Source organism: Asparagus officinalis, chromosome 10 (genome assembly GCF_001876935.1).
Source record: "Asparagus officinalis chromosome 10, Aspof.V1, whole genome shotgun sequence".
In the NCBI taxonomy this organism is placed as follows: domain Eukaryota; kingdom Viridiplantae; phylum Streptophyta; class Magnoliopsida; order Asparagales; family Asparagaceae; genus Asparagus; species Asparagus officinalis.
Window position 1 is genome coordinate 65,415,528 of NC_033803.1, and position 11,162 is coordinate 65,426,689.

General features: G+C 35.0%; 1 protein-coding gene across 1 annotated transcript in view; it reads left to right on the forward strand.

Moving 5' to 3' along the window:
- The window catches only part of LOC109825303 (vacuolar protein sorting-associated protein 54, chloroplastic), a 25,963-nt gene that overhangs the window by 12,663 nt on the left and 2,138 nt on the right, over window positions 1-11,162 (forward strand). The window contains exons 7-18 of the mRNA XM_020392133.1: window positions 879-1,129; window positions 2,448-2,619; window positions 2,691-2,774; window positions 3,338-3,452; window positions 3,552-3,711; window positions 4,036-4,189; window positions 4,968-5,049; window positions 5,718-5,797; window positions 6,323-6,484; window positions 7,361-7,428; window positions 9,088-9,168; window positions 9,264-9,489. Of these exons, the coding sequence (XP_020247722.1) occupies window positions 879-1,129; window positions 2,448-2,619; window positions 2,691-2,774; window positions 3,338-3,452; window positions 3,552-3,711; window positions 4,036-4,189; window positions 4,968-5,049; window positions 5,718-5,797; window positions 6,323-6,484; window positions 7,361-7,428; window positions 9,088-9,168; window positions 9,264-9,408 (1,554 nt within the window). The 3' untranslated portion in view covers window positions 9,409-9,489. The remainder of the gene's footprint in view (window positions 1-878; window positions 1,130-2,447; window positions 2,620-2,690; window positions 2,775-3,337; window positions 3,453-3,551; window positions 3,712-4,035; window positions 4,190-4,967; window positions 5,050-5,717; window positions 5,798-6,322; window positions 6,485-7,360; window positions 7,429-9,087; window positions 9,169-9,263; window positions 9,490-11,162) is intronic.

Here is an 11,162-nt window from a genome sequence, read left to right on the forward strand (position 1 = left end):
CTTTTTTCTTTTGATGAAAAAGACAAAGAGATTCTATTTATGCCAGCATAACTGAGGTGCTGCCATTTCATATGGATCCGGGTGTGCAGAAATCAAGTTTTATGTGCCTTTGATACTTGATGGGTGGTAAACATGGGGGGAAATGAAATTTAAATGGTGACACCCAATTTTCTATTTGAAACAGTAGACCAAGGGGAATGAGGTTGATAGCAAACGGTTTCATGAAGCCTATGGTTCCTAACTGATTTTCTGAATCCCTTTATATTCAACACCATCAACCTTGGGCAAGGCCAAGCATATGGTGAAATTGAAGGGAATCAAAAAGATATGTGGATGGTTCACCATTCGCATCTATACATAATAAATGTAGACATTTGACTTGTATGCTTTGTGAAGGATCCTCCCACATTTTAATTACTGTGCCAAAATAGCGATGAATTGTTCATGTGTAGCTCATAGGATACTACCATTTTTATTATTGTTCATGCCTCAAAAAACATATAAACAAAGTTGCCGTTGCGACTGCTTGTTAAAGCACTTGTTTCTATGCTCTCAAGCCAAGAACCTTATCAAACTGTTCCTTTTTCGGAACTCTGAATGGATGGAAGAAAAATGTTTCTGGACATCTGATTTTTCATCTTTAGACATTCTATATATTTCTGGATTGAGATGTGAAGAAGCAATTGCAACTTAACCATCTCACTGTTGAGTTTAAGGGTAGGACTTGAGTTGAAATCCTTCTCAGTCTGAAAATATATCCTTACATATGCACATGCGCACATGCACACATATGCTTATGTATATTAAAGTATCAGTAATTCACATCTTTGCCTACATAATATGCTGTAATATAATTTATCATGTTTTAGTGAATACAGGCACATTTACTGCGAGCTGCAGAAGTTAAAAGAGTCATTGAATGGATTATGGGAAACGTTGATGGCTGTTATGCTGCTGATACTGTTGCTGTTGGAGGACAAGGTTCAACAACAGCTGCAGTGGCTGAAGAGAGTGAAAGTCAAGTTATTTCACATGGCCCATATTCTCTTCCAAGAAGCGCTTCCAAAGTTTCATTGTTTCAAGGAAGGATAAATGAGTCTTCCAGTCCTAGCACATCAAAGAATTTCCTGTGAGCCCTTATCACTTATTTTATTGTCTTATCTCCCTTCCAAAAATCATTTGGTTCTCATATCTGTTAATTTTCACATGCATTTTGACAAGCGATAGAAATTGTGGACATTGTTCTTTTGACATGGTATACTCTTTTGTTAACAGAATAACCTTTATGATGTGATTGTTGTTCGCTTTACCACTGTTTCAAAGAGCCTCCGCCTAGGCGTATGCCTAGGCCTAGGCGGTACTTAGGTTGCCTAACTAGTGCCTAGCGTCTAGGTGATACCTAGGCTGCCCACCTAGTTCTTGGTAGTGTTTAGGGGAACCTTGTTTGCTTACGTGGACTACACACTTTAGGCCTTGAATGTTATTTTCTATGTTGCAGGTTCCACGTTCTCCAATCTCCTTCAAACTTCTTTAACCTCCAAATATGAACACCTCTACTACCTCCTCCGATCTTCAGCAAAACCTCCGTGACCACCACTTAAATGAAGAAAGAAATCCGCCTAGACACCAGTCCTGCACCTAAGCTTTCTATAACATTGACATTTACTATTAATCATTGTAATTTAAAAATGGAAAAAGAAAATCTCCTAGGCTCTAGGCGTCTGGTCCAACACCTAGGCCTCCTAACGCTTGCTATAACCTTGTTAGTGGCTATTTGATATTTAAGTATGTATGGTTTATTGTGGATCTAAGATTGCTATCTATTTTTTTGACAAATTTATATGAATTTAATACATATTTTTATCAATTATTATAATTAAATAATTTTAAAAATAGCCAAACACCTAGGCGTCTACGCGCTGGCCTAAACGCCTAGTCCACCTAGCGCCTTTTGTAATGTTGCGCTTTACTATGCTAACATGTATATACCTTGAAATTCTTTTGACTACACTGATGATCCTGGCCTAAGCTTGTCTGTTTTAACTTAAAGTTGCTGTAAAATCGTAAAAAACGTTTATTGTTTATTTTACAACTTATGTGCATACTTAAATTCTTACATCCTAATAATTTCGGCTTATAAATTTTTAATAGATTAGCAGTTTCTTTTTCCCTTGAACCAAATTCTTCTAAAGCAGTACCTTGCTTTCTCGTTGAAGATGTCTAATGCCATGTCGCCTGACATTAGTTTTGCTGCCATAATTTTCACTTTTCATCTGGTAGAAATCTGGCTCTTTGAGCTTTATTTTTCTATTTGCAGAACTTCCTTCATATCTATGCTTTTATTCAAGAAATATCTATAAAGAAATATGCATTATCTTTAATCAATACTTAGTTATATTTCTGGGCGCGCCAGTTCTCAAGTATTCTACTGGCTAATGTCATTACAGTGCTGATGTATTACGGGAAAACACAGAAGCTGTGTTTTCTGCATGTGATGCTGCTCATGGAAGATGGGCTAAGCTCCTAGGTGTTCGTGCTTTGCTTCATCCAAAATTAAGGCTCCAAGAGTTTCTAAGTATCTATAACATAACTCAAGATTTTATTGCGACTACGGAGAAGGTCAGTCTATTATTCCTTGTGCTTCTTTTTTTAATATGAACCTAGATGCCTGACAAAGTTCTCTTAAACAGATTGGTGGGAGGCTGGGCTATAGCATCCGAGGGACATTACAGTCGCAATCTAAGGCGTTCGTTGATTTTCAGCATGAATCTCGAGTCAGTCAGATGTGTGCTAGTGCATCTTTTCCCCCCCTTTTTATTATTATACTTATGTATTTCTATGAAAAAGCCGTCATCATCTAAATATTTTCTGGGTTTGGCTGGGAAAATGCCAAATATAAGAAAGTCCCACATAAGATATTTAATATTTCATTGTCATTTCCAATTTGCTATCAAAGCTTTATAAGTAAGTGCCAAATTACTGGCCTTTTAAAATATGAGCAAGAGAGTGCATGCTGTGAAACCTTGATGGCTACTTAGCAAATACACAGACCTACTATTTCACACAAGGTTAAGCAGGCTATTGCAGCACTGATCAGAAATTCTAAATTTCCTCTAGACTTGGAGGAACCTACACAAATATGTAAGATGATAAGTTTCATAGTAGGGGAAGATATTCACTTGTAAGTCCTAAAATAAGCTAAAAAAGCCAATTTGAATCAATTTCAAGGATTCTATATATTTTAAATGAAGTTTTAACGTTCTGCATGTTTTGATTCTTCCTATGATATCCTGCTTTCTTACTGGTATTCTTACCACTGTATCAATTTTCTTCGTAGATGGCAAAAATTAAAGCTGTTCTTGATCAAGAAACTTGGGTTTCAGTTGATGTCCCAGACGAATTTCAGGCCATTCTCTCTTCACTCTCCTCTAGTGGAGTGCCAACAGATAGTGGTGAGTTTGTCACGGGCAGTCTGATTTCACAGATTATTGTTCGTGATGTTTTTGTTGGACAGTTTGTAAGTATGAGTGAAATGGCGTCTAAAACTGTAGGTCATGCGAAAGAAGTATCTTTTATGCCAGAGGCTGGATCAAATCAAGAAAACGAAGTTGGTCCAGCTGTCCATAATGCCGATGGAAATTTGAATGAGCATGCACGATCTACTTCTAAAACTATTGTGTATGGAGGTGTTGGTTATCACATGGTAAACTGGTTAGTTGCCTCTGCGAAGGGGGGAAAAACTTTTAACTGCTTCTGTGATGCTTATCCCACATATTCTAAACTTTGAGGCCTTTTAGGCTTAGTAGAAAGTAACAAAATTTCCAATCTATATGGTGTATTTTAATTCTTTTTCCATGAAACCCCATTTCTGTCTTCTTGTTTGTAGAAGTTTATGCTCTATTTTTCTGTTCCTCTATATGATTCTACTCTGGATCACTTTTTCTGCCAAAATTCATACCATCAATGCTACTAATTTTTTTATGTTCAAAGCACTGATTATGCAGCTGACATGTATTTGAAATATTATATTTGCAGTGGATTAATATTGCTGAAAATGTTAGCTGAATACGTTGACATTAGCAAGTGTTTGCCAGCATTGTCATCTGAAGTAGTCCACCGTGTCGCAGAAATCCTGAAGCTTTTCAACACACGAACTTGTCAGCTTGTTCTTGGCGCTGGTGCCATGCAGGTACTGCACTCAATTTGAAGCATCATTAATTGGTCTGAAAGTTAAATATATGAAGTCATATCTTGAATTTCCATTGACTTTTATTTACTGTGACTAGAGCACATGGAACTTTTTAGAACACACTAAGTTTGCCTGGATCAGTGTACATTAGATTTTTTTTATATGTAAATTCTTTGTACCATAGGCATAGAGTTTGTGATCTATCTTTTATTCACTATGCATTAGGCTACCTTCTATTCCCCACAACTAACTAATATATAAGAATCTGATTAATTGCTTGGACTGTATTCTAGTTAGACTGTGAGAGAACATCATGCAATAATATGCAATAGTCTTTGTTGAGAGATTTGAGAATTGGTATCCAGGTTCCCTACTGGAAGGACTTTGGTTCATTTGATCTCCCATATCACCTTACAAAAAACCTGCAAATTGAGAATTCACTTTATCTCACAGTTCTTTCTACTTGATTCCTTTTCTCTATATCTAATAGTTAAGTCAATTATCTAGCAAATGGGATTTATCTGTATGCAGAGAGACTTACTTATCTTGAAGCATCTAGAAATTAGAAAGTTCAAAAACTTATAATGTTTGTTACCACGTAATGTAACTTACTGCCTTCTCCATTAGCTCATATCATTATTTTCAGCTTCTTTCACCTAATTAGATGCAAATGTTGTATGTAACTGAACAAGGAAATAAGAAATAAGATTAATTCATAATGCTACTTACAAATATATAATATGGAGTTTTTTATGTTCGTGCGAATTTGTAATTTCAGGTATCAGGTTTGAAGTCCATAACTTCAAAGCACTTAGCTTTGGCGAGTCAAATTATCAGTTTTATATATGCTATCATACCAGGTAAACTTTGTTCTTCCTATTATAGTACTGAAGACATAGTCCTGTGTGTGGCCATCTTTTATGTGCTTTTTTCAACTTCATTGTTTATTCTGTTATATTGCTCTGAACATAGTTGTCTTTGGGTTTGGCCCACCTTTTTATTTTGTTGATTTACTTACTGTGTTTATTCTATTTTCAATTTCCATGCTTATTATGTGCTTTTGCTTTAGTTGCTAGAATACTTTCTGGAAATATTCCATCCGAGAGGTATTTTTTCCAATGTGAAGGATTGAAGGGTTAAATAGCATATATCGAGATTTAAAGGATAAATTTTCAAATAGGGATAATTTGTGGCGTATATATGCGAAAAAACAAAAAAGGGGGAAAAAGAAACCTATTTAATTTATGAATTCATTGCAATGAAATCTAGTCATGAATTCGTTGCAATGAAATCTAGCCCATTACATAATGGAAACTGCAGTACTGATTTCCTTATTGCAGAATGTTGATACTTTTTTCTTACAGATCTACTCATGAATAAAATAACAGTTGTATCTGTTTCTTTATGTTACTGCTCCATAAAACTGCAAACTGTTATTAGAAATCTCTCCCTAGTCTGCATGCTTGGTTGTTGTTGTGACAAATCTCTACGTACTCCTGACATTATTTATCTGTGAATTAAAATTTAGAAATTCGGGGAGTTCTTTTTCTGAAGATACCTGAGGCTCGGAAAGTATTATTGCTGTCTGAGATGGAAAGAGTCGCTCAGGTATTTACATCTTTGACATTTATTTTATAAAATATTGTTAAAATTTTCCTTTATTGCATCCACCTCATCATTACATATTACACAGTATTGTTCTTTCTTAACTTTGTAGTTTGACATATGTTCCTAACTTCCTTTTCATATATAATGAATGGTTGCATAGGACAACATGTTGCATCACGATTCACAACAGTGGTCATGTTTCAAGTCCACAAAAGAAAGTTTGCTAACCATAGAAAATCATTAAGTGTCTCGTGTATTGTAAGTTAGCATTTTGTGTGTTTGTGTGGGGTTATGGTGTTTATGAGGTGGCTACTTATATTGCTGAATGAGCTACCAAGAATAAAGGGTAGTGAGATCAATCCGATGGACTAATGAGATACATGATAAGTGATGGTCAATTTTGTCGTATTGCCCAAGTACATCCCATGTTCATATTTTTGCACTCAACAAAATAAGACTATGAGTTGTTAATTGTATTTTAAGCTTATGCATGTATTGCTGGTTGACACCCGTTTTGTAAGACAGGATTATAAAGTCCATCGAGATGAAATTCATACCAAGCTTGTTCAAATAATGAGGGAAAGACTGTTGGCGAATCTTCGCAAACTGCCTCAAATTGTTGAAACATGGAATGTACCGGAAGACAATGATTTACAACCCAGTCAGTTTGCTAAGCATGTAACGAAGGTTTGTTGTTCATTACTGCTCTTTTTTTAGAAGTGTTATCATTTTATGATAAAATTTCATATAACAGTGAAGTATACTGTCGTTGAACCTGTTGCATATTTAATGTCAAGTTGATCGAGCCACTTGGTAAAGTTTCTGAAGATATCTGATGTGTTTAATGTTTATTCATCTGATTTGAATCAAAAGCGAAATTAGCACTTGCTATGACCATCACTGCTAATATATTTACAGTAGAACTAAGAAAATTCGTTGAAGTTGTCCCTTGGAACTTTTCTTGACCTATTTGCGAATATAATTTGATTGCTGGAATCATCTGACCAGTTTTGTTCATGTATACAATGAGTTTTACTGGCTGCTGCAATTTTATGTCCTTTAGTTTTATTCATAGATGGTGGATATAAGGTACATGTTCTTTATGTTGTCCACATTATTTTAAAGTGAAAAAAGTGCTGCTGATATTTGCATACCAGATAGCCGTTGTAATGTTTGAATTTTTTTATGTTTGTCTTTAACTTCTAAATCTGTTTGCCTAGTATCTCCACTAAGCAAGATGTTTATCGCCCATATAAAATTTTTGGTTTTCAGTTTCTCTTGTGTCAGGTTTGACACACACTTTCAGTTGAGTGATTTTTTTAATGCAAAGAGTTCTCCCATATTGTTTATTTATGAAATTTTGCACTGTTTTGCTAGTTGTCTGCTATGTGTCTTGGGACTTCTGGCTTTTATATTTAATTTGTCTCTGAGCCTGTTAAGCCAAATAAATGCTTCAAGATTTCCACTTCCTCGCAGTTATCTAACATCACTGTGGTCTTTCCTTCATCCTGATCTATATCTAATTGGATTTTTTTTTTTTTTGACTTTTCACTTTCTTCACAGGAAGTTGCATATCTTCATCGAATTTTATCTCAGATTCTTCTAGAGGTTGATGTTCAAGCAATTTTCAGGTGAGCTTTTGGAATAATTTTACTTGTTAGCTAGAAAATTCCCTCCTTTTTTCCTTTCAACAAAGTCTAGAAAAATCCCTTGATTTTCAGGTGATGTTTGTTGCTAGAAAAATCTCTCATTACCCAATCCTCTACTTCACCACTGAGCCACACCCACACCTCAGTCTAGAAAGACACTATTCAAACTAAATAATATTTCATGCACTTCTCGTGCCTCGTAATTGGCCTTAACTAGGTTTTGGTGCATCCTTTCTTTTCAGTAGAACATTCCTATTTTGCTGCTGTTGAGAATATAAGCCTTAGTTAAGTCATCAATAGGATGCAACATTATATTGTTCCTTGGTTAAAATTTAGCAGTTCTATGTTAAAATATTTCATTGCCCATTGTCAGCAATTGTTGCAATATACTACTTTTGATTGACACTAGGAAAGAGAACCAGAAGAATAATCATTAGTCCCTGAAAATAAAATTTATAGTTACCGCAATTAACCGGATCTAAGTGAAGTCAGTTTTATGAAAACGTAAATGCAGTATCATTTCTTGAGAGTGATGCTTTATGTTGACATGTTGAGCTATTTTCACGGTGATATTATGCTCGAGAAGTGACATGCCTGCTTATAGTTTGTAGCCTATCTTTTTTCCCCTCGGTCTCTGATGGAAGATGAATCTGGAGAGTATGAAGAAAACTGTTTAATTGAATCCACTAATTTATGGTACAAACTTTTATCAAAGATGATGCACAAATTGAAGAGCTTTAGGATCCCAACCATCAGGATCTAACGATGAACTTCAAAATTTCAACTGAAAGATGTAACCACATATTGGAAGTAGGTGCATGTTTGTTTCCCTTCTGAAAATCAAATTCATTTACTCCCCTTCAATAATCCCGCTACAACGTATCAAACACCACCTGTTTAAGAACACAGTTACATGATTGATGCTTTGGATGAAAATCTCTTGTATTTAATTTGCAAGAGATTCCTATGGAACATATCTCTATTTTGTTGGATTGGACTCTCAAGTATCTACGTCCAAAACACTTAAATTGGATGAACAAGTACACATGGACATAGAAGCTACCACAAGTTTTCTGGCTCATAGTGGTAAGTGTTCATATTAGCTCATGATCGGTCACTGTTCTGAACCTTGAGGTGTTTGTATCAAAGTTTTGTCCTACTGGAACGAACACAACCATTCAATTCCTGTGAGATATTGGATGCGAGATATTATTTAGAGAAGATTTTGAAGTGGAATAATATATTTTATGGAGCCAGTAATAAATGCTTTGGATAAATTGTCAGGAGCTCATAGTACAGAAGCTTCGGCAGGTTTTAGGAGCTTACTTTAGGATTTGAATGAAGAATTTCAATCGAAACTAGGCTCTCGGATTTGGCCGTCCATTCAATGATTATCTGTCCTTGATTCTAACAAACAGCTTTGAGTGTAATTCTTATGGGGAATTGTACTCTTTCTACTCTTAGTGTAGGAGAACTTTGGTGGGTTGCTAAGTTGCATAAGCTTAAGCTGCACACTCAATCAGGCAGGCTTTCTTATAGATTGTTGATAGTTTACTTGACCAAGAACTTAGGTCCGGCCATTTAGGTTCAGGATTGCTGATAGTTTTATGCACTGAACCACATTCCATATTTCTTATGCAGGCAAGTGGTTCAAATTTTCCATTCACATATTTCTGAAGCATTTTCAAAATTGGATGTGAACTCTCCCCAAGCCCGGAACAGGTAATTTACTTATATGGTGTCCTGTCCATTTCAGCTTAAGATAGTTGCCACAAAATTTGCATCCGCTGATTTGAATCCATACATGTCCACTCTAGGCTACGGTATGATGTTCAACATATTCTTGGATGCATTAGAAAGTTGCCTTCTGATAACTCCAGTAAAGACGGTGTTCCAAACTATGGTTTACTTGATGAGTTTCTGGCAGAAAGATTTGGACCTGAAGAAGCTCAAGGACAATGAAACTTGATAGAAGCTAACCGAATTTTGTGAGGGAACATCCACTTTTGGATGTCTATGTTTACGTTATACAATTGTGCTCAGGTAATTTTTTTAATCTTTTGTCGTGTTTCAATAATTTACTAGTTTTGTAGTATGTTTTAATATGCTAGCTTACCTTTTTTTTAAATTCATTTATATATTTATTTTGATTTTGATGGATTACATAATTGATCAATACTTTGAAGAATTAATGTTTGTCATGGGTGGTCTGAATGGTGTGCGTGTGTGCAATCATAGAAAGAAAAGATTCCAGCATGAAATATGTGAGTTCACAAGCACATTGAGATTCTATCCAAATGAGGGTGTCACGCCTCTTGTTTGCATGCACTTGCAAATAGATGGTATCCAAACGGAATGCATTACACCTTTGGGAAATGACAATTGAAGGCACGTCAAATGCCATGCTACGTGGTAGAATAAGTAATCAACTATATTTCTTTGAGCTAATCCTGTGTTGATTATGAATTGCCGCGGGTCAAAGCCTACTTCCATATTATGCCAAATTGTACAATTTTATTATAATTATTATTTATTTGTTTGTTTGTTTATTTTTTGGGTGGGTTGGGGTGAATGGGGGTAGGTAGGGGTGCTAAACCATATCTGTATCCAAGGAAATATCCGTAACCGTATCCATTAGGATATGGATATTGGTTACTCAAATCTATAACTGATAGGATATGATTACAGATATGGTTTTGTAGTGAAATATCTGGATATGTATCTGAAATATCCGAATAAATATTAGTCATACTGTTACAATAATTTTAATCCTTAGATTATGGATTTGAGGTTAATTTTGATGATCAAGATGACTAATCTGAGCTTTTTAGATATAATGAACATATTAATGAACTCTTTTTTATCACATGAACTATATATTTTTTAATACTATCTAGTTTTCTCATATCCGTTTTGTATCTGCATGCATTTTCGCTTATATATGCAGATGTATATTTGTACCCGTTTCTGATTTTAGCGGATATGGATAAAAAATTTCATTACCGAGGTATATACGTATCCAAGATGAGCAAGCAGATATATATATGATAAGTATCATATTTGAGCCGTATCCTGACCGAATGCACCCTTAGGGGTAGTTGGGTTATTGCTTGCTAAGATGATGCACGTGATGCTGCATTTCAATTGTCCGAGTTGGGGCTGGTGTCAGCGGAGTGACCTGCATCCAAACTGACTTGTATCTTTAACCTGAATCCATTTTTGCGAAGATCCACTGAACATGAACTTAGATAAAATCTGAACCAGAACCATTCTTGAACTATTGAACTCATGTGAAACCAAAAAATTAAAGTGTACATACATGCATATTATATATCATGTATCCTGTATTGTTATACGTATATATAATATATAGATTATGTGATGAAAATATTTGTCGCGTTTATAATGTGTCATTAGCTGCTCATTCTATTTATATGAAATAAATAGGCATGATATGGCCATGTTTATCTATATGGACTATGTATATAGAATAGTTAAAGTTAGATACTTCAGAGGGATTTGGAGTTCAATTCTTTTGATTCAAATCTGATATCAGGCCATTCAAAATGGAAGCTTTGTTCTAGGATGGTTGATCTAAACCATTTAAGTATCCCAAAAAAATTAAAAATTTTAAAAAAAAATTGTCTGTGTTTTGCTTGAAGATGCATTAACTAGGCAAAAATGGGTGATAGAAAATATATCAGACATACATATTT